Here is a 24,843-nt window from a genome sequence, read left to right as displayed (position 1 = left end):
TGTGCCGTACAGGGTGTACATGCTTTATTCTTTATTTTGAATGCTTTAATCTCTGCAGATTACGATACAATTTAGGGAACCAACAGAGAATAATCAAAAGATGGTTTACCACATGAGATTTTGAGACCACATAGGTCCCTTACTCGGAGGTCATAGTCATTTGAATACAAAAGAATAAACGGACTTACAGCTTTTGTAATAACCTTTGGTCCAAAATCTCTGCTTGAATTCAGATTGAAAATGCATATGAACGGCAGAGTGAACAGATACAGTGGTGGAAATAAGTATTTGATTCACTGAGTCTGTGGACAGGTGTCTTTCATACAGGTGACCATTGCCGACAGCTGTCTGTCATGCAGGTAACGAGTTGATTTGGAGCATCTACCTGGTCTGTAGGGGCCAGATCTCTTACTGGTTGGTGGGGGATCAAATACTTATTTCCCTCTGCAGAATGCAAATAAATTCATATACTTTCCACAATGTGATTTTCCGGATTTAATTTGTGATGTGCTATCTCTCACTGTTACCAATAACCTACCCTTCAATTATGGGCTGCTCATGTCTTTGTCAGTGGGCAAACTTACAAAATCAGCAAGGGATCAAATACTTATTTCCACCACTGTATAACTTCACTGCATTCTCTACAAATATTTGTTGTTATATTCCTGTGATCTCATTCTCTGTGAGGGCATTTTTCATAAGCCACCTACTTAGTAAATCACTACTTCATTTAATAATTTAATTTAATAACAGCGTTTATATCCCACTTAACCTACAAGTTCAAAGTGGGTTATAACAACGGCAATGATCACAAGAGTACAACAAGATACAGTCAGAGAAAAAAAAACATAGTAATTTCCAAATAATGTTGAAATCATCAAGTTTTTATGGCTTTTCTAAAAGTCATTTAATGTGAAATAGTTTCTAACAATAGATGGAAGATTATTCCAAAGAGCCGATGCTCTCTCTAATACTGTGTTCTTCCTAGTACTACTCAGTTGACAACATGTAATTGGTGGGGGTGCCACCAGCAATAATTCTTTTGAGGATCATAAATGTTGAGATGGTCTATACACCATAATTAAATATCCAGGATTTAGACTACACAAAATTTAAAAAATGAAAATTTTAAAGGGGTATATGTCCCGTCACTAGCTCCCCTGGAATAGAAAAGGTATCTCCAGCCGACTATAGGAAGATCACTTGAGTTTAGTCCATTCCAACATACTCGGGGTAATTCCTGGGATCCTGCTGGGGTGGTGGTAGTCAAAACGTAGAGACTATGTGGGAGGTGGCAGGGACAGACTAACCCAGTCCTGAAAGGCAGGGAGTGGATTAGTGTCGTGAGAAGAATCTGTGAAAGATAAAACGTTGACTTGAGCAGTGATCCGCATGCTTATTTGCATATTCAGACTAACCAAGAGTTTGGAGATTTAAAGCCCTAGGAGTAGGGAAATTGAACCCATTGGCTCTTAGAGCCTGGAGTGGAGAGAACGGAAGCCCAGGGACTTATTTGGTGTGACCTGGAAGAGTCTTTCTAGATGTAGAATACTTTGACCCTGAGTAAGAAAGGGATCTGTTAAGAGGACCCAGAGGCTCAAGAGGACAAGAAAAGCAGAGTCTAACCAGTATTGCCAGGTGGGCAGTTTTCCCACCCAATTGGGCGGTTTTCCACGACCTGCCGCGGGAAATTTTTGCCTGCGGTGGGTTGCGGTTTTTTTTGGCTTGTTTTGGGGTCTTTTGGTGGTTTTTTTAGCGGTTTTTTGGGCCGCGGGGGGGTGGGGGTTAATGATGTTCTGGGCGGGGTTAGTGATGTTCTGGGTGGGGCCAATGACAGAAGAGGTGGGGCCGATGACGGCGGGGTTGATGATAGCGGGGGTGGGGGGGTGGGGTTTGGGCTGGTTTGGGTGGGCAAAACATTTTCCACCTGGCAACCCTGAGTCTAACCTCTTCAACAGTCGGGATTTTGGCTTGCATTTTGGCAAACAATGCTTTTAGACTTCAGCTTACATTTTCGCAAACAGCGCTTCTGGATTTCAGCTTACGCTTTGGCAAGCAGTGCTTGTGGATTTCAGCATGCATTTTGGCAAGTGGTGCCTTTAGACTTTGGTTTGTATTTCAGCAGGTGGTGTTTAATGTAAAACCCTTGGCCTATATTGTCAGGTAGGCAGCCTGGTTCACAAAACTTAATAACTTAAATTTGATCCTTGCTCTTATAGGCAAGCCAATGTAATTTTCACAGAAATTATGTTGAATGATCAAATCTGTTGCCTTTCAGATTCACTTAGCAGAAACGTTTTGTAAATCCTGAAGTCTTTGTAATTGTTTAATCAATAAACCCATCAAACAAACATTATAATAGTTGAGAGTAGTAAGAACAATTGCTTGAATAATAAGCTGAAAATTAACTCCCTTAATAATATCTTAACCTGCGTAACAATTTCAGCTTAAACATAACTTTCTAAACCAAATGGCTTACATGTGTTTCCATAGTCAAGCTGGAATCCAGCCAGACTCACAAAAGCTTTATTTCCTGTTTAATAACTATATCAACATTATGCAGTCTGACAATATCCAAATTACTGTTTGAACTCTAACGTCTGGTGCCAAAACTGCTCTCCTTGGGTAAGTTGGTTATGTGAAAATTGCACATCTTTTTGCAGGTAAAAGTACTCCTGGGAAACCATAATGCAATTATATCTATCTGTAGAAATTTACCTGGTGGGTTCAGAGGCAGAGCAGGCAATAACACAAATAATTTTGCATTTCCAAAACTAAGCAGATGTTGAACAGACATAAAGCACCTTTGAAAAAATCAGGTGCCTCCTTTGCTAGATGATTTATAAAGGGAATCTCAACTATTTTCCCATGCACTTCCCTTCAATAACAATTTGCCTGCTATTTCATAGTTAGGGTAATAAATTATCAGAGAATGTTCCAAGAATGGACGAGAACCAAATCTTCTCACATTTTCTCACACCTAAACAATAACTTTAGAAAACTTTTTTTTTCCAAATAGAGGGGTCCATTTATAAAGCCATGGTAAAAAGTGGCCTGCGGTACTGTGAGCACATCTTTTTACCCCGGCTGGGAAAAAGGCCATTATTTTTAAATAGACTGGGAAATGGGCGTGCACAAAAAATAAAACTAGCATGTGCCTATTTACGGCCTGATCCCTTACCGCCAGCCATTGACCTAGTAGCAAGGGATCACGCGTTACTCGTGCGGTAACCATGCAGTGCATGCCAACATGGTCTCACTGCCGATTACTGCTAGGAACAACCCTTGTGGTAAAAAAATAGAAAAATATTTTCTACCGCAGGATCCAGCAAGCGCCAAACTTGGAATTACCGCCAGGCGCACATGCTACCCCGGTGGTAGTGCTGATTTGGCATAGCTTTGTAAAAGGGCCCCAGAATTATTTTATTAACCCTCCCCCCACCTACACACACAAACAAACAAACACACACACACACACAAATTATTTTAAGTCCCTAGCTGTATAATTTTCTAAAACTCCCCATACAGATATCTATGGCTTTCTTTCTCTCGTACAAGCTCCAAGACAGACAGGATCTCTTTACTCAAGTGTGCAGATATTGTACTTTACAATAGCTTAAAGCAGAAACTTAATGTGCGGTAGCTGCAAATCTTAAGAAGCCAACTACTGGGGGCATGCTCAGCCTTTTCTTTTGCAGATCATGCATTATCAGTTGCATTAGCATTCAGTAATTAGGTTGCAGTTAGCTCTGATGAACTTAGCACCTCCTATTTAGGAGGCAGTAAGTGGTCATAAGAACAGCCATATTGGGTCAGATCAATGGTCCATCTAGTCCAGTATCCTGCTTCCAGCAATGGCCAATCCAGGTCACAAGTACCTGGAAGAACCCAATTCGTAGTACCATTTCATGCTACCAATCCCGGGGCAAGCAGTGGCTTCCTCCATGTCCATCTCAATAACAGACTATAGACTTTTCCTCCAGGAACTTGTCCAAAATGTTTTTAAACCCAGATACGCTAACTGCCGTTACCACATGCTCCAACAACGAGTTCCAGAGCTTAACTATTCTTTGAGTGAAAAAATATTTCCTCCTATTTGTTTTAAAAGTATTTCCATGTAATTTCATTGACTGTCCCCTAGTCTTTGTACTTTTTTGAATGAGTGAAAAATCGATTCACCTCCACGTGCTCCACATCACTCAGGATTCTGTAGACTTCAATCATATCCCCCCTCAGCTGTCTCTTTTCCAAGTTGAAGAGCCTTAACCTCTTTAGCCTTTTCTCATATGGGAGCAGTTCCATCCCCTCTATCATTTTGGATGCTGTTCTTTGAACGTTTTCTAATTATGTTATATATTTTTTTCAGATACAGGATCAGAACTGAACACAATACTAAAGGTGAGGTCACACCATGGAGCGATACAGAGGCATTGTAATATTTTGGTCTTATTTTGCATCCCTTTCCTAATAAATCCTAGCATTCTGATTACGTTTTGGCACACTGGGTAGAACATTTCAGTGTATTGTCTACAATGACACGTAGGTCTTAATCTTGAGTGCTGACTCCTACAGTGTTCCATGCTATCTGCAAAGTAGTTGGTTAGTGTGAGGTATGTACAGCATGTTAATTGCTGCATACTTTCATACACCACCTAATTCCACCCCAAAACAAAATTCCTTTAATGTGCTATTTAGCACATGGTAACCTTAAAAATGCTGCAAAAGTGATTAGTGCATTTGCCCATTAGTTGTTACCACATTAACAGCCTAACACACTTTAATAAAAGGGCCCACCATTCCCAGCAAAATAATACCCACAGTCCTGCTGACCCACCAGCAGAGACAGCTTCAACTGTTACTGGACACAGATGTCACCAATGTAACTCTAATGTTATGGTTTTATACCCTCTTGAACTTAGCTTCAAGGTTCTTTTCAAATTCATATATGGTACCTACTGATGACTGATCTTATCTTGTATTTACTGTGTCATTACTGGCAGCTAAACACCATTCAAGAACTTAGATCGGCCAAGAACCAGCGGCCAAGTTGGAACACCATTTATAGAATAGCGCTCCATGCGGATTTCTTTTGGTGCCGAATTTTGAATGCCTAAACCTCTAGGTAATAATGTACCCATGTGCAATAACCATACATTCTGAAAGAGAAACTATCCATACAGCAGCTGTGCTTGCTGTTTTATCTATCTATCTATACATACACACACATACATATTCCCCCAGATTCTATATATGGTGACTTAAGTTGTTTGCACTAATTTGGCCACAAGGCCAATTTGTGAACACAACTTAATTGATTGACAAGCCAATCAGTGCCAATAATTGGTACTTAACAATTTCTAACTCTAATTAGAATTTATGTGCACAACTTTCTAGACGTATTCTATAACGCGCTGCGTGTAAATTCTAATGCACGTAGTCATAAAGGAGGCGTGACCATGGGTGTGGAATGGGTGGGCTGCGAGCATTTCAAAAAACTATGTGCACTATTATGGAATACACCCGATCTGCGCCTAACTTAGGTGCAGGTATTTAGGTCTGGTTTTAGGTGGCCTAAATGGGTGCACTTAAATTTTAGTTGCAAGAACGGCACATGAGCATATTCTATAAACTACGTGTAACTTTAGGCATAACTTATAGAATCATGTTAACCATGTGGTTTTTCCCTGTCAATTTTTAATGTGCCATTTGTAGAATCTGGCCCATAATCAATGCTACCAATTAAATGAATAAGTACTGCATACGTCATACACTTGTGCTATTTACATTAATGTTTGTGTCATAGCAAATGAACTTTTCCCTGAAAATATCAAGAGCTTGAGACTGTTTGCTAGCTCTGGCCAATGTGTGATTTCTAGGGGAGGTAACTTTCCTTTCTTGTTTCAAATATGCGATTACAGTATGTTCTGAATCAGGCCCTATAGTAAGAAAAGACAAAAGCAATTTGTGAGCATGGCACTATTTTTCCCAATCTAAAATTCAGAATTATTTTGGGTTGTTTGGAATCATCTGCTGCATAATTAATTTATTCAGTCACTATGAATTAAAATACTCAAATGAAGAAAGAAGAAAATGAGCTTGTGTGTGTATGTTTATCTTGATTTCACTCTATTGCATACGACAAAGAATAAAAAGTGAATATTTAACATTAGTTTGGATGAAGGCCCAATTCCTATTTCTTACAATCCTAGATAATGCATCTTATCACTACGTATTAACTGCCCTCTAATCTGAACTTTGCAGTACTTAACTTCCTTAAAGCCTTTCAATCACAGGAGCTAGTCCAGCCTGAGTTCTAAAGCGGCTTTTCTGATCAAGTGATACCAAATCCATATGACACAATGACTGCAGAAATGGCTCATTAAGCACAATTTTAGGTATAAGCAAATTATATTTTACTCTAAAAGAGAAGCTTCAGATAAGATTCTGAATCGGCCCAATAAAAATCTAATGACTGTCTTGAAATAGCACTGTAAACTGCAGTATAAGGTCCATCTGAATTTAATTTTCTGTTACTTGATTCTTAAGCTTTATTGAATATAAGAGATACTTGTGCTTACATAGAGGCAGCAGGGTGATTCACTAGTTATAACAATGAATTAGGATGCAGGGGAATTGCTAAAACATAAATGTGAGGCACATCCAAAATGTTTCACTTGTACATTTTTTTTTTAGCCCCTTGTAGTCCTGCTGATAGTTTTCTTAAGACCTCAACTGGTAGAATCTGCCTTTACAATAGATTAGAAGTTTAAAACCAAATGAAGCATACTAGTTGTGCAGTAGACTCTTGTTTATCTTCACTGTGGAAAACTACTAAATGTGAGTTAACAGATAGATTAGGTCAGATCGTGAATACAGCGAGAGAAGATCATTGCATCTGACAAGGTTGTGCCGCATCCAAGTAACAGGAATCAGTGATTCAGTCATCAAGCTGTGACTTTCTCTAGTTGTAAGGGATAATTATAAACTAGTATATCACTTGTCTATTGTCACGGTCATGGCCGAGTCTGCTCCCTCAACATGCCAGTTTACCCTTCTGCCAGCGTGGGGTGTCAGGGTTCGGCCTTGAGGGGCTCAGGCCTCTCAGGCCTTCTAATTGGCTCCCCAGGATGGCACACCGGCTGCACAGTGGCTCTCAGTACATCGGGACACTCCTGCCAGTCCTGCAGGTTGCACCCCTCCGGTTCCCTCCCTGCATCTGGTGTGCATAGCATCGGACTCTGTGTTAAAGGGCCAGCCACAGGGGAACCTGGACATCCGCTATGGCTCATTTCTGGTCGGGGGGGGGGGGGATATAAGGAACTCCCTGCCTCACCACTGATGCCTTCACAATGAGATCTCTGGCCTTGCTGTGTGCTTGGTCTTCTGCTTAGTCTTCAGTCCCAGCCTTACCTGCCTTGTTCTCCAGTTCCAGCCTTGTCCTCAGTTCCAGCCCTGTCCGCCTCCAGCTCCAGCCCTGCTTGCCTGTCTCCAGTTCCAGCCCTGCCACCTGGAAGGCCTGCTTCAACAAGGCCTCATTCCTGCAATCCTGAAGGTCCTTCAGTGCAGGAACCCCTCCACAGGGATGGCAATCTTCTTAGTTATGACCACAACCAAGGCATCCACCATAGGAATACACAGCTTTTTCCATCTCTTCAGAGCCAAAGGGTAGAGCTTGCCCATGGCTCTGTCAACCTGAAGACTGACCCATCATATTTTAGAATAATAAAATTAATTCCTCAGTTTAATTGCCTTTACCTTTTAAGTTTTTTTTTTCTAGTAAGTAGCACTCACAGGGTAACGTAACTGAAAACGGGATGTCAACCTGGTCCTTAAAGGAAAGTATACCTCTAGATTGTCCCACTTCACTGAAATTACAGCCTGAATCACCTGTTGCACTGAAAAGATTTTTGTGGGCTTATGCAGCAACCCCCCCGTCCCCCCCAAATACAATCCCCAGAAGAAGAAGAATGCTTAGTACAACACTTAACACCTAAGCAATCATGGCTGGGAGGTCCTCTCTGTTGGAGAGCTGGACCGCTGAGGAGTCATTCCCTTCAAAAAGGGAAGATCTCTCTCTTCTAAAGTCCCCCTATGGGACTTACCATGGTCCAATAGGCTAGTAGCTCTCCACTGGACAGACCCTGCAACTGACTGAGCCTTCCTGTCCCCTTGAAGGTCCAGCTTTAGCTTGCTTGAATCACTAATGAGTGATGGCAGAACTCCAATCTCTGCAGCAAAGAGGTCCCTGGTATCTAATGTAATAAAATGCTTGATGGAGGAATAGAACACATTCTGGGGAAAACACAATCCTTGACTCAAAGGAGACCTAGAAAGAGAAGCTCCACTGACTTCCTCCAGTATGGAGTATCAATAGAGGACAGCAATGCAGAACTTCCAGTCTGCAACAGGATTATTATTCTTGAACTGCCATATGCAGCTAGGCCTCACTTAGAAGAAACGGTGGTGTTTCTCAAATCCAACCCAACCAGGATCCCTTTTGAGTCAGCTCAGGCTGCTGATCGCTCAGAATGCCCTGTTGCTCTAATGTGAAAGAAGCAGTATAACCCTGAATTCCCATGGAAACCACCATAGCAAAAGCAGTGCTTGACATCTTGGCCGGCTCTTCCCTTTGTGGCCTACCAAGTAGCTGCTGCTGCTGAAATACCCTGCACTGCCCCTAATGCTGACAACCTTTTGCTGCTACTATTTATTCCCATGCTACTCACGGTGCTCAGCACGGCTTATCTTTCTCTCAGTATCCCCTCTGAGTCCCAGCCCAGGAACTCCTTCTGCCTCCAGGTTCAAACATTGCTGCAGCTCCCATCCCTGCAGCCTAGCAATCTTGACTAAAGCCCTTTCACTTTTATTTCTGGGGGAGAAGAGCCAAAGTACAAATTTCTTAGAGAAAGAGAGAAAGATAGATAGCTAGATAGATGACTTGGACTCTTCCAGATATTCCCCAGAGGTCAGGCAGAGTAAGTGTAGTAATAAACAGTTATTTCACCCGTATGTGATCAATAATTTTTATGTGTAGAGTACCCTCAGATATAAACCACCGTGACTGCAGTCAATAATGCTGCTACAACGTGGCATAGCACTTCTTTCATTGGGTAACTCTTACTATATTTTTTTGGGTAAAGAGCAACCTCTGCTCATATTTTTTTGCATCCCAATCACCACAGTGCTATAAAATCACTTGTACATTTGTTTAAAAGATTACATATACTAGGTGAAAAAAACTGTACACTTATCTCGTGAGTTCTTGCCTCTCTGGCAGAACTGTGTTGCCTTGCTGAAACAATTAGCAATTGCCTTCCCCTGGATCCGCCCGACTCCGCGGGGTTTCAAAACAATTTCCTCAGGGTTAAGGCTACATAAATCGCTTCTTCTTCTTTATTCTGTCTCAAGCAATCCACAAAACACAATCCCCAAAAATTGTTTTGAAACCCCGCGGAGTCGGGCGGATCCAGGGGAAGGCAATTGCTAATTGTTTCAGCAAGGCAACACAGTTCTGCCAGAGAGGCAAGAACTCACGAGATAAGTGTACAGTTTTTTTCACCTAGTATATGTAATCTTTTAAACAAATGTACAAGTGATTTTATAGCACTGTGGTGATTGGGATGCAAAAAAATATGAGCAGAGGTTGCTCTTTACCCAAAAAAATATAGTAAGAGTTACCCAATGAAAGAAGTGCTATGCCACGTTGTAGCAGCATTATTGACTGCAGTCACGGTGGTTTATATCTGAGGGTACTCTACACATAAAAATTATTGATCACATACGGGTGAAATAACTGTTTATTACTACACTTACTCGCAGTAGGTGGCTTTTGAGTCCTGGTTTGTGTTTATTAGCAGTTACATCAGATGAAGCATAGTGGATTATAGTATAGAAAAGGCACAATATGATTGTAAGTTTGCTGCCATTCATATTTCAAACATTAAAGCAAGTAAGTCAGAAATGGAGCAGAATACACGTTACATCATTATTCAAAACGGAACCTAAAACAGACCTGGACACAACTATTTTGAAGAAAATACTAGAAGACACACTAAATGAAGAGACAGTTGCTTGCACAGAGGGGAACCAAATTATTAGCATGAATCAGCATGGGTTGAGGAACAAAACATTCTGCCAGATTGATTGTATTGGCTTTATCAGGAATGTCAGCAGCAAACCTGATGCAGAAAATAACTCCCTGTCACAGTATAACTGGCTTTGGTTATGACTGTTGAAAGAGCTCCTCTGGGAAAAAAAATTAAACTTGGTAAGCATGAGTTTAGATATACCATTTTTGAGTGGGTAAAGATATGGTTGAAGAGGCTATACCAGGCAAGAAATAATCATTGGGATATATTTCAATAGAGAAACATTTACATGTGGATCCCGCAGAGGACAAAGTTTCAACTAATGCTTTTCAACAGCTTTAGCAATTATTAACAGAAATCCACAAAATATTTATGGTCAAATTAGCATGCATAATCATGTCCCTCTCCCTAGTCAGCCTTTTCCCCAACACTTTCTTCATTTGAGTCCAAATTGCTCTATATCATTTCTAACTCCATTTTGTGGCCTGTTTTCTGAGGTTCATTAAGCAACTCAATAGGTTCACGTTAATGGCTAACAGCCATTATATAAGAGATAAGTTTATTTGCCTTATATTGATAACATTTGTTGCTTTGAATGAAATCAGTTTAAGCAGCAAAAAGTGCTTAAACAGTAATAGGAATTTTGGAAATTTGATTTGAAAAAAAAAAAACATTTTAAAATACACAGCATGAGTGTTAAATGTTGAAATATATAAAAACTAGTAAAGAAGGCCCGTTTCTCACAGCAATGAAACGAGCGCTAGCTTGTTTTTTTTTTTGGGGGGGGGGGGGTGACTCACATACGCAGAGCAGGAGCATGGCCATCAAAATGGATTTCTTCTGTCAGCGCTGTTCGTGTTGTCGGTGCTGCAGTGTAAGTGAGCGGTTATGTCTTCATTGGTGCTGGCGCTCCGTTTTATCCAGTGTCAGTGCTCCGCCCTCATCGTCATCACGTAGTGATGTGAGGGCGGGGCACACACTGATGGGGAAAGCGGCTATCTCGACGCCTCAACTTCCGGTGGGGAAAGCTGATCGCGACGCTTCAACTTCCGGTGGTGGCTTAATTTAGAACGTTGGGGTTGTGAATTATATAGATAGATAAGGGTTTTCTTAGACCAATGATGGTGGTGCAATTGTAAGGTTTCTTCACGTGCTCTATGAGTGAGAGCCATGAGAGTTGCTGAGTTATCTTTCCCTTAACAAATTAGGTGTAGTTTGAATGAAATTGGTGATAAAATAACGTTCTAATTTGGATATATCGTTCAAAGTGGAGATACTAAGATTCTTTCATATTAGAGGTATTACTACTTTGGCGTGGATTCCTAGATTCCATCAGTGTAGAATAATACTGACATACACTAAAAACAGCCAACATGGTATGAGGTGGGAAAGGGGAAGGTTATGGGTGGAGATAGGACATGGACAGCGCTTTCAGATAAGCACACAGTATGTTTCATGTGCTGTCACCACTGCCAATAACACAAGTGCACTTAAGGCTTCCTCAGCCGAATCAACTCTTTTCATAGAAGAGAACTAGACACAGATGGGGAAAGCTCAAAGGCTCCAAATGATTTACCTTAGCATTAAGGCACCACAGTTATCACACTGAATAACAGCCATTTTTATGACTGGGTTTGATATAGAGAAGACAAACAAAAATTCTTCTTTTGGTGGCACACAGTGAGGGGCATAATCGAACGGGGCGCCCAAGTTTTCCTGAGGGCATCATCGCAGGACATCCCCGCGAAGGGGCGGGGAAACCCGTATTATCAAAACAAGATGGGCGGCCATCTTTTGTTTCAATAATACAGTCGTGGACACCCAAATCCTGAAATTTAAGGTCGACCTTAGAGATGGTTGACCTAAATGTTGAGATGGTCAACCTTAGAGATGGTCAGCCACGATTTTTGGCAATAATGGAAACCGAGGACGCTCACCTCAAAAATGACCAAATCCAACTCATTTGGTCGTGGGAGGAGCCAGCATTCGTAGTGCACTGGTCTCCCTGACATGCCAGGACACCAACCGGGCACTACAGTGGACTTACTGATGCACTAAGTGAACGGAAAAAGCCCTTCCCTTACCGATCCCTTAGCGATTCGGAAAGAAACGGGCATGCATGCAGGAAATTGCATGCAAATGAGCTGCTCGCTGTTAGCTCATTTGCACACGATTTCCTTCCTAAGGAGGGGAAGTCAGTGCAGAGCAGCCAAGTGTTATGCGTGGCTGCTCTGCGCATGCCAAAGACGGCTTCATACACGAAGACAAGCTGCGTGTATAATAGCCATCTACAACCTTAAATAAATTAAGTCCAGGTGAAAATGTCCAAGTGCTTGTCAGGGACGTCTTTTTTTTTTGAGTATGGGTGATAGCCACCTTCGCTATACCTCCGTCCCTGCGACGGCAGTTGAGGACGTTCAAAATGTGGATGTTTCTGTGAGAAGGATGTCCATGCCTTTGCTATGCCTCTGACACCCCCTTTATTTATTTATTTGGATTTTGGATCACAAGTAGCAGCAGAGGGATTTGAACTGGCCACCTCTGGATTGCAAGGCCAGTGCTCTAAACACTAGGCTACTCCTCCACTCCACTCCCTTGAAATTTGGCCATCCCTGTGGGGGGGGGGGGGGGGCAGTTCAGGATGTCCAAAATGTTTGAAAGAAGGATGTCCATGCCTTCGCTATGCCTCCACTGACACACACACACCTCCCCCCCCCCCCCCCCCCCCCCCGGGACCTGCATACTGCTGCGATGGACCTGAGTATGATATTTGAGGCTGGCAAAAAAAGTTCTTAAAGTTGTTTTTTTCAGGGTGGGAGGGGGTTAGTCACCACTGGGGAAGTCCGGGGAGGTCATCCCCGATTCCCTCTGGTGGTCATCTGGTCAGTTCAGGCACCTTTTTGAGGCTTGGTAGTAAGAAAAAATGGACCAAGTAAAGTCGGCCAAGTGTCCGTCAGGGACGCCCTTCTTTTTTCCATTATCGCTCGAGGACACCCATCTGTTAGGCACGCCCCAGTCCTGCCTTCGCTACACCTCCGACACGCCCCCAGGAACTTTGGTCATCCCTGCGAAGGGAAGCAGTTGGGGATGCCCAAAATCGGCTTTCTATTATGCCGATTTGGGCGTCCCTGAGAGAAGGATGCCCATCTCCACATTTCTGTCTAAAGATGGGTGCCCTTCTCTTTCGAAAATTAGCCTGAGTGTGTGTTAAGTGTGGGAAGTACTCTTCAAGTTTAGTTTTGTCATCGCACTTTTAGGTTGGCGATATTTTATCAAGTTTATAGCAGATTTGTCTTTTTCAAGGTGAGGCTGTTTTCTCTCATAGGATGGCTTTGAACCTAATCACTTTGGAACTAGATACCATCATTAAACCCCTGACATAGGCTATAGTTGCTGAAACACAGACTGAGTCGGGACTTTTAATAAAGCAAAGTTGAGACACCTCTATTTTTGAAGGCCCCTTGTGCTTTTTGTTTGTCTGCTTTGACCCTTTGTGCTTTTGGATTCCCTCTCCTTTGTTGTTTGATATAGAGCAGTTGTATTATAAAAAGAAAAATAAATGTGATTTCTACTTAATTGAAGACAACTGATTTTGGGGACAATTCTATAAGTAAGTACCTCCATTTAGCCTCTCCTGTAATGACATTTGGGTGCCCAGATTCCGTTATAGAATACTGGTGTAACCCGGTATTGGTCTGCAGTCACATCAGTCATAGACCTGAAGTAACTAAGTAACTGCAGTCGCACACCCCCTTGTATATACATGCTAAGCCACTTGAGCGCGCTGTTGACACTTATGCACAAAAGTGCTAGTATACTGTACATTTACACATGCAAGTGGTGCATAAATGCAGGCTCCTGGTTATAGAACTGCCCTCCATGGCTCCTTGAAAGATTATATTAAAAATCAATAAACAGTGCTGGGGTGGGTGGATGAGAGGTAGAGAGGGTAGATTTCAAGTGCCCAAGGCCTGTACAAGAATGTCTGAAGAGAGGGCAATCTCAGTTCTCTTATTTATAAAGGCCCAAACAAGGGGAAATAAAAGAAGATAGAGATTTTATAAAATAAAAAACTAAAATGTCAGCAGTTTACGAACTGATTGCTGTAACGCATAATTTTATAAGATCCTTATCCCTAAATGCATAGGCATTCCCAGAGGAATAATTTGAGTAAGCTGGAAGATAAGTGTGATGAACGTGTGTGTGTGTATGTCAAGGCTTTTTATTGAAACAAATGCAGCATGAATATTACAATGCTAAGAACCAACAAACAAATAAGCTATCATGAACATTGCTTACTTTTAGAAAACAGCTGAAAGCGTTTTTGTTCTTGAAAGCATATGGGGAACTAGGAGGCTTCAAGGGTTAATGAGATGGTTGGGCAGGTACAAGGCTATTGGAACAATCACTGCCAGTTAGGCTTCTGGTTTCTTGATGATGTGTTTTTATTATTATGTATGTGATCCTTGTAATCTGCCAAGAACGTAGGATTGTGCGGAATAGAAATGTGGATAAATAAATGAAATCTTTCTTATGGCCACAAAGATCCAAGAAATACAGTGCACTTGTAACATAGTAATGAAGTATTATACAAACAAAGCTCAGTTTAACCTCACTTTAAAGTTGTATGTAAAATCCTCCTCCTCCCCCCTCCCATCCGCCAGCACAGTATACACACAGATTTACACCTTCTTTGGAGCACGTGTATATTTGTAAATGAGGATTTGTACACTATTATGGCTAGACTTGGGAGCCTTTAAATAAAGCACTCTGATGCCTATGTGGTCTTTATAAAACAAGCATAAAAATAGCCTCCTTTGTGAACTTTTCACAGATGTTCTCTTACAAAATTACCCTCACAATAGCCAATGTAGGAACCTAATTATCCAAGTGCACTTAAGGCTTCCTCAGTCGAATCAACTCTTTTCATAGAAGATAACTAGACACAGATGGGGAAAGCTCAAAGGCTCCAAATGATTTCCCTAAGTATTAAGGCACCACAGTTATCACACTGAATAACAGCCATTTTTATGACTGGGTTTGATATAGAGAAGAAACAAAAAAATCTTCTTTTGGTGGCACACAGTGAGGGGCATAATCAAATGGGGCGCCCAAGTTTACCTGAGGGCATCCTCGCAGGACGTCCCCACGAAGGGGCGGGAAAACCCGTATTATCGAAACAAGATGGGCGGCCATCTTTCGTTTCGATAATACGGTCGGGGACGCCCAAATCCTGAAATTTAGGTCAAACTTAGAGATGGTTGACCTAAATGTTGAGATGGTCAACCTTAGAGATGGTCGGCCCCAGTTTTCGGCAATAATGGAAACCGAGGACGCCCATCTCAAAAACGACCAAATCCAACTCATTTGGTTGTGGGAGGAGCCAGCATTCGTACTGCACTGGTCCCCCTGAGCTTTTAAATATTCACTTATTTGCGAATCTGCCCTATGAGAAAGTATTCATATAAATTGGAATTGGGTTACTTGCTTATGGACTATAAAAGTCAAAAAGGTCTATTTCATTTTTCGTTCTATTCACATCATCTTGTTTTGAAAATGAAATTTAACAAAATTAATGCTGCAACATCTTGAATTTCACAAGCCTTCCTAATCTTCAGGACAGCAGTAGGTAGGTAAACTGTACACAGCAGTGCAAGATACATTATGAACCTACTCTTTTTGTTAGCTGGGTATCCATCATGAAGTTATGCACATGTTTTTCCGCTTTGGTAAGTTCTAACTTCCTGGCAACCACAGCTACCACCAGTGCAGTGCAGCCAGCGCCCTGCAAACAGAAAAAAGCCTGCAAGTTAGCCTGACTACAAAATACCTCTTCCTTTACCTAACAATAAATGCACACTATACACATACAACATATGAAATGCATCTATTTTTTTAATGTATCATTTAGGGGTTCTTTTATAAGGTACACTAATGATTAGCACACACTAAATGATAAGAAGCTTATTATGTTCCTAATCGTTAGTGGGCGTTAAGGGGCCCTTTTACTAAGCTGAAGTGAATAGGGCCCTGTGCTAGCAGCAATGGCCTGCTTTTGCCACGCACTAAGGCCCTTTTTACCGCTGCATGTAAAAAGCCCCCCCCCCCCAAAAAAAAATGGCCATGCAGTAAGTTTGTACTTACCGCATGGCCATTTCAGGGGAAGAAGCACTTATCACCGCCCATTGAGGTGGTGGTAAGGGTTCCCACACTAACCCGGGGGGTAACCGGGCAGCGCAAAGTGCTGCCCGATTACTGCCAGGTAACCCCCTGCGGTAATATTTTTCTAGTTATATTTTTTTAATTTGTTTTTTAATTGAAATTTAACTTTTTCTTAGCAAGAAGAATCTTGTGATGGATAAGTATCAAAGACATGGGAATGGGCATGGAAACATTATTCAGCTAGTGCATTCACAGACTCCTAAAGAGTGCTCCTGTGTTAATTTTTTGGAAGTCCTGCACACTAGTGGAAAAATTAATGCAAGACCTGCCAAAAAAAAGGTAAAAATTAAAAAGCCCTATATACAGACTTATTAAATCTGGGTTTACTGTGTGAGAAACTCCTGTCTTACAATGCATTAAGCCCAGATTTTAATGTGTTTTAATAAAAGGGCCCCTAATGTAGGTGCTAACATTGCAACAGAACCTGTATCTGTGAGGGAGAGAGATTTTAAGCACTGTTTTGAAACCGTGTTTACAAGTATGTCCTCGTGAAAACTGATTGACTTTTTGGCTATATCTTGGCCCCTTTGTATTTGTTTTTACTGCTTCCATCCAGCCTGCAGTTACCACACACCAGTTTGGGTATGTAAGTTTACTTTTGGTGTATTTGTGTTTTCAATGTACGAGCCTTTTGTATTTAATAATTGATTTGAGCTATGCTTTTATCTATAGTGGATGTATTTCAGCTTTATGTTATGAATTTAGCTAGAGTGCCCTTATATATTTAACATTATCTCCTTTTATATTTGAAGTGTACAAATAGCTGGTTTCATATATTGTGCACTTTTAGAGTAGCTGTGGTTTAGATGTCATATATATTTCTTTTAATCTATTTTTATAATAATTGGACTTATGCACTGCATATTTTTATGAGTTCTTATTTATTTGCAATATTTATTTTGATGTGTTTTTAACAGTATTTATAGCCACTGAGGCAGCCCAATACGGGGTGAAACTTGGCCAAGTTGCGTGTTATGTTCATCCCTGTAGTTCTGTTGCTTGTTCAAAAAATTCTACTTTGGTTTTATTCGGTCTGCATTCTGGTTTGTTCATATTCGGTCTGCATTCTGGTTTGTTCACCTGTTTGCCGTTCTGATCTTGTGGACCTTCCTGGTTTTTTTTTTTGGGACCACTTCAATACCGTTCAGGTTTGCAGATGGCTTATATATTTAGGTACAGTAAATATTTTTCTGTTCCTGGAAGCCTCACAATAAATAAATAAATAAATAAAGAATTAAAAGATTTAAAGGGGAATTTGAACTTGTGCCCCTTGGTTTACAGTCCATTGCATTAACCAATCGGCTTAAGAATGCCCATAATACTAGAAGCTGTCATGCAGCCTGGTATGCCCCTTTCCGTTTCACTGTCAGGGGAGAGAGAGGGGAGACAGCAACCGCTAGGGGATTAAGCAGGTGTCATACCTTAATCCCTACAGTAGACAGCTGCTCAATGGCAATTTGACCCCTTAGTGGCCTAGTGGTTAGAGCACCAGTCTTGACATCCAGACGTGGCCAGTTCAAATCCCACTGCTGCCCCTTGTGATCTTGGGCAAGTCACTTAACCCTCCAATGCCTCAGGTACAAACTTAGATTGTAAACCCTCCAGGGATAGAGAAATACCCAGTGTACCTGAATGTAACTCTACCTTGAGCTACCAATAAAAAAGGTGTGAGCAAAATCCAAATAACTAAATACCGTAAGACTTATCACATGGGGTCACCGGAGCCATTTTGAACCTGGTGCTGGCAAGGGCAGAAGAGAATGGGAATAGCTCCTACCTGTCTCTACTAGACCCCAGGGATATTTCAAGGCAGGTTCAGGGGGCCTATGGCAGGGTGGCAGGCCTTTGCAACTAGGGTGCTGTATAGATGTGGGGGGTCTTGACTTGGGGGGCTTAGAAAGAGGATCTCAGGTATGGGGCTTTTAGTAGGAGGTTGAGATTGAGGGGGTCTTAGAGGGCAGCTTACTGTGACTTAGGCTGGCCCCTTTAAGAAGTACCCCGGGGGGCACAGGGCCACAGTTTTGCAGCCCAGTGCTCCTGGGATGGAAAAATAATGCTGGCTGAGAGGCTCATTGCAAGAAGCATTATTCATATATCACAGGAGTGACTAACCTGTGATAATGAGCTACCACAGGTTAATCACTCATGTGGTAAATTAGGTTGGAATAAAAGCCCCATTTTTACTGCACCTTAGTAATTGTAGATCCTGCACTGCTACCATCTTTTTCTTGCTTTTTTTCCCCTATGATAAGTCTTCCATTAATTATTAATGTTGTATCTTCCTTCAAATACTCGGGGTTTGGTAGTAGGCATCTATTTTGCAGCTGTTTCTTTTTTTTTAGTGAGTTGATTTATTTTGCTTTTTTTTCCTTTTTACCTTATACATTACCTTATTCTCTTTACATGTTAATTGCTTGTAATGTGTAATGCTAAATATGATAAGAAGTATTAAATAGATTGTCACAGTGACAATATAGTAAAGAAACTTTGCATAGAGTAAATTAACATCTTAAGTCTGTCCATTTAGAACTATGCAAATATTTAATAAAAGGCTTAGCAAGGGATGAGCCTTTTATAAAATATGCATAGCCACTCCAAAGATACATGTATATTTAGCACTATGTGTATAACCATAAACACACAAAAAAGAGCTATCATAATGGAAACATACTATAAAGTGCTAATATACATATAAACTACATTTTTATAAACACCTTCAATATGTGTGTGTTTGTGGGGTCACTTAGATTATATATATGGAATATTTTATAACCTTGCATGTGCAGTGACCAGCATTAGGGAATCTTCTTCAGAAAATATACTTTGCACCAAACACTCTTCGAAGCCCCAGGTTCCAAAGACGTTAGAGATTATATGCCGGATTATATATATTGCGCCTAGCATTCTGTGCTGGATTTCAAGTGTATTTTATAACAATGTGTGCAACTTAATTGGCTTAACACGCCAATCAGCGTTTTTAATGGCACTTAACAAGCAATAATAAGAATTTATGAACACGACTCGTTAAGCGTATTCTGCAGCACCTAAATTCTAATGTGTGGAGCCAAAAAGGGCGTGGATACAGGCAGGGAAATGGGCATTTTGTGGACGTTCCACAATTTATGCTCGCTTTTATAGAATATGGCCCTCTGTACCTAAAACTACGCACCGGTATTTACACTGTGTTTTCCTTGGTGTAAATGGATGCGCGTAGTTCTAGGCACTGGGCTATCAGCTAAGCGTCTTCTATATACCATGCCTAAATCTAGGACCTGCTTATAGAATACACTTAGGCGGAAATTTATTCTGTGCGAATTTTTTAGGCTCCATATATAGAATCTGGCCTTATGTGTCCCATTGATCAGGTGTCAGTACTAACAGATAACAGTGCTATGTTATATGTGCATTTCTATTATAAAATATGGCCTGCCTCCTTTCTATACGGAGAAAACACTGCATACTACGGATGAGCGCCCAGAAATCTTTCAGTTTGCGTATTGAGTGTGTACTATGCGCACATACCCCCAGATTCTATATATGGCGCCCAGAATTGGATGCCCAAATTTGGACAAAATCCCGAGAGGCATGTGTAACTTAATATGTTAACGAGCTATTAACGAGAAATAACTGGCCACTAACAACCAATCATGCACATCTGGCTCCGCACTATTCTTCAGTAATACTTGCCACCCAAATCTCATAGGGCACAACTCAAAAGTGGGCATGGGCATGTCAGGGTATCCTGAAACATTGCGTGCGTTGTTACAGAATACTGGGTCACTGTGTCCAACTTCAGCACCAGCATTTACACCAGGTTTCAGCAGGCGTACGTCTGGCCCCCAAAGTTAGGATACGGGAATAGGCACTAAGGGGCCCTTTTACTAAGCGGTGGTAAGCCCACTGTAGGTTACCACATGCTAATCAGGAGCTACTGCCGACCCAACTTGGGCGATGGCAGTAGTTCTACCTCTAGCATGCGGTATTTCCAGTGCTAGCAAAAATATACAAAAATATTTCCGCAAGGGGTTACCCAGCAGTAATCCGGCAGCACCACGGGCTACCCTGTTACTGCCAGCTTAGAGTGGGAGCCCTTACTGCTGCCTCAGTGTGTGGCGGTAAGTCTCCCCCCCCTCCCCCCCCCCATATGGCCATGTGGTAAGAGCAAACTTACCACATGGCCATGTCTTTTTTTTGGCCTTTTTACCCACTGTGATAAAAAAAGGCCTCAGTGTGTGGCAAAAACGGCCCCTGCCTCTAGCGCAGAACCCATTTTACTGCAGCTTAGTAAAATGGCCCCTAAGCGCAATTCTATAAAGGGCTCACACCCTTTATTAGAATTGCATTTAGTGCCAATCTTTCCTGGTGCCCATTTTTTTGTGCCATTTACACAATTCGGCCCATAGTGCATGTACTATTGGGAATGAGTGTACACTATGTGCATATGGTTTACACTCTTTAACTGTGAACAACATTCCTTTGAAGCGACTGCCTAGCTGTACTATACATAAAAAAGGTATACACATATGTCAATTTGCAAGAATAATTCTTTTCTTAATTTTACAAACCTAAGGCAACATTTGCATGTATAATTCTTTTCTTATACATGCAAATGTTGCCTTAGGTTTGTAAAATTAACCCCCTGGTAGACAATCATGCTTTTCGCAGCTTACAATTTAATAAAGACAGAGAGAAGTATCACAAACAAAACATATTGCTTATAGTATTATAGTTTTGCATTTCTGTGTTCCCTGCCTTGAACTCTGGATAAAGATGGTCGTAGAAAGGGTGTAATGATGTGGTAGCTGTGTTAGTCCACTTTCAAAGGTAATGAAGAGAAATAAGACAAAACAGAAAATTGTATATAAGATGCTACCTTTGCTATTGGACTAACTTAGTACATTTTTTTAACTAGCTTTTAAAAGCAACACCTTTTTCTTTGGATCAGAAAAGAGAAAGGATGTACAAATTGGAACTGAGACATCCAGGATGAGACGTCTCAGGTTCGCTAGTATTCTAGAACAGGATCTGGTGACATAGAGCCTGTCCTAAAATATATGGACCAGTAAAAAAGAAATATCACTTGGAGTGGCAACTCCAGGAGGGCCAGCAGTAAAAACACCAATGAATACCAGTATGGCAACCAGTATAAAATTTGTTAGCACATCAACCCAACATGGCCACGTTTCGGCATCCGCCTGCATCAGGTATAATACAATACAGTGCTCTACTGACTATATATATGACATGCTGACTGAGAATCTTCTAATGAGTGTACTGCACGACTTCCTGGTTGCCATACTGGTGTTTGTTAGCATTTTCAGTGCTAGCCCTCCTGGAGTTGTCATTCTAGGTGGTATTTCTTCTGTTTCTTTCACTGCCTCTTTGACATCTCTCTCTAAAATATATGGAGAAAAAGATTTCTATGCACTGTGCAGCAGGAACATCCATTTTAGAAATAGACATCTAAAATATCAATGGGTTAAAACAGGCACAAATCCTAAAATACATTTTAAACAGTTTTTACAGTGAAGTAAACTGTAAGCCACATTGAACCAACATCTAGATTGGAAAACATGGAGTACAAATGCAGAAATAAATATTGTGCCCAACTTTGTGCATGCATCGGAGATGTGCGCACAAATAAATTAACTAATGAGCTTGGAAACATCAATAATTGAGTGCTAACAACCAATCATTGATATTAATTGGCAGTCTTAAAAAATTGCAACTCACTTCACGCTATTCTATAACACAGTGCCTAACTTCAATCGTGTATATCTGAAAAGGAAATGTGGCCAGGTACATGTCGGGGCATTCCAAAAAGCTGTGCATGGAAACAGAATTTGCCCAAAACACATCTAAGTTGGGTGCCAGCCTTGGTGTAAGTATGGCTTTCATAAGTTAGGTGCCAGATGTGCACCAAATGCTATTCTATAAAGGGCACCCTCCCTTTATAAAATAGAGCTTAGCGCTCACTTTTTTTGGCACCCAATGTTTTGGTGTCACTTATTGAATTCCCTCTATATCAGGGCTTATTTTCGAAACAGAAAAATGTACAAGAAGTGGCACAACTGGCAGGTGGACACTTTTTTTGTCCAGAATGACCAAATTGCTATTTTTGAAACCTATTTTTTGGAGTGGAGGAGTGGCCTAGTGGTTAGGGTGGTGGACTTTGGTCCTGGGGAACCGAGGAACTGAGTTCAATTCCCACTTCAGGCACAGGCAGCTCCTCATTGCCCCATGTAAGCCGCATTGAGCCTGCCATGAGTGGGAAAGCATGGGGTACAAATGTAATAAAATAAAAATTTTAAGATGTCTTTCTATGTAGTTCATCTGCAGGGCATCCAAATCACAAGGGGCAGGATTTGGGTATTCCCAAAACTAGGGCATTTTTCTGCCATAATGGAATAAAGCAAAAACATGCAGGGCTAAAAGTTAGATGTTTTGATCTAGACCTGTTCTAATCATGACTAAGTCAAAATAATGTGCTCTAAATGACCAAATGACCATTGGAGATTGAGGAATTATCCTCCCTTACTCCCCCAGTGGTCACTGACCCCTTCCCCCCCCCCCCCCCAAAGATGTGAAAGAAATAGTATATACCAACCTCTATGACAGCTTCAGATGTTATGGCCAGGCCCATTAGAGAAGCAAGCAAGTCCCCAAAGTTGCCTAGTGGTTGTTGCAGTGCACTGTACAGAAGGGGACCCAAGCCCATATCCTATTACCCCTTAATGACTGAATTATACAAGTTAATAAGGGATTTAAAATGCAGGGAAAAATCATTACATAGTTGTGAATGAAGGCTCATGGCATGAAATTCAAGACCTGATTCTGATTGAGTTTCCAATATCTCAGACTTGCTTCCATCAAGAAGGTTTACAATGACAAGTGTATAAAGGGGTTGAAAGAAATTATAACAATAGGAAAAAGGGAAAGTAATATTGTGGAATTACAATGCAACATTGAAGGGAGTGGAAGGAGAGGTATGTGCTATATGCTTTTCAATTTCAGCTGTCTTTTCTCCAAAACAAAATGGGCAAAAAATTTGTATTCAAAAGATTTATTGAAAAGATTTATTTTTAAGCCTGATTTAAATTTAGGAAAAGATGATTCTATGCCTAAGTAAGAGGGAAGATTATTCTAAAGTGATGGGACCATACGCTGACAATGGAGTTGCAAATATAGTTTAATCAAATATAATGAAATATAATGAAAAGAGGCATTACAAAGAGATTCTGTGAGCAGAGCACAATGCTCTGGAAAGTGTATGGAGATTAATAAAAACAATGGGATACTGATAGAGTGTAATTTTTGGGCTACAGAGGATCTTAAAAGGGATTCTTGCAGATACCGGAAATCAGTGTTCTTTACATAGACGTGTTATGTGGTCATTCTTCTTTGCACCCTTGATACGTTTGACAAATATATTATATCAGTGGTTCTCAACCTGGTGCTCGGGGCACACCTAGCCAGTCAAGTTTACAGCCAGTCAAGTATCCACAGTGAAAAGGCAACAAAACAGCAGATCGATAATAGAAGTCCAAAGTCCAATTTTATTCACCACAGCAAAGCATAAAACACAAATAACTAAAAGCCCGACACGGCCATGTTTCACCCTCTCAAGGGCTGCATCAGGGGCAATTAAAAACACATAAAAGAGTGTTAGTATAAATCATAAAAATACTCAAAAACAAATAAATAAACCATAGACTAAAACACACACCTAAGAGACATTGGTGTAATGTGCAAAAGAATAATACAAATATGAAAACTTATAAAAACATGCAAATTAATTAGACAAAAAAAGGTGAAGTGAGACCAGCAAGGCACCACAAATGACAAAGTTTTTCTACTATAAGCTCCGTCTTCCTGTTGTCATTGGTGGCGCCTTGCTGGTCACAGTACTCCTTTGTTTGGACTACTATACGTAGTGGACCACAGTCTTTCGCTTCAAAAAAAGGTGAAGTAAATAACTTACATACCCAAAAGGTGCAGTCTCAATGTATCACCTATTTTTTAAAAAGCTAGAAATAAAAACTATTGTTAAGAACCTGATTACACCCAGCCACAAAACAAAACAAATATACAAAAAACAAATAAAGGTTCTAAGAAGAAAACAGTATTTCAAGCAGCTAACTCTCCATAAACACAACTTCTATTGAACCAATCAACACCAAACTTGGGTTACAGTCCCTCATTAAAAAAGCTCATCAGGTGGAAAATGAATCAAACTTCATTCAGCTATTTTCTTAACACACAGAGGGCCAATATCATCTTGTGTTACTGCAAGGAGGAATGGTATGTACTATAATGATTCTTTTGATAGGAGTACTGCCCTGAGCTCTTAAAGAAATATTATGCTTGGAAGCGTTTCCATACCAGACTCCGTGGATGATGTCACCCACATGTGAGAATAACCTGGCTTGACTATCCTCAGAGAACCTGAAAATATGACTGGCTAGCTGTGTCCTGAGGACTGGGTTGAGAACTGCTGTATTAGATTAGTTTGTAACATTTACCCCCCTGTTTA

General features: G+C 40.9%; 1 protein-coding gene across 2 annotated transcripts in view; it reads right to left on the bottom strand.

Annotated features, from left to right (window-relative positions):
• KCNN2 (potassium calcium-activated channel subfamily N member 2) overlaps positions 1 to 24,843 on the bottom strand; it is a 306,088-nt gene that overhangs the window by 102,310 nt on the left and 178,935 nt on the right. For both annotated transcript variants that reach the window (XM_030192324.1, XM_030192323.1), the window contains exon 5: positions 15,763 to 15,873. In XM_030192324.1, the coding sequence (XP_030048184.1) occupies positions 15,763 to 15,873 (111 nt within the window). The remainder of the gene's footprint in view (positions 1 to 15,762; positions 15,874 to 24,843) is intronic.

This window comes from Microcaecilia unicolor, chromosome 2 (assembly GCF_901765095.1).
Source record: "Microcaecilia unicolor chromosome 2, aMicUni1.1, whole genome shotgun sequence".
Taxonomy (NCBI): Eukaryota; Metazoa; Chordata; class Amphibia; order Gymnophiona; family Siphonopidae; genus Microcaecilia; species Microcaecilia unicolor.
The sequence above is the reverse complement of the archived record's forward strand: the minus strand, read 5'-3'. Positions and strand labels throughout refer to the sequence as shown.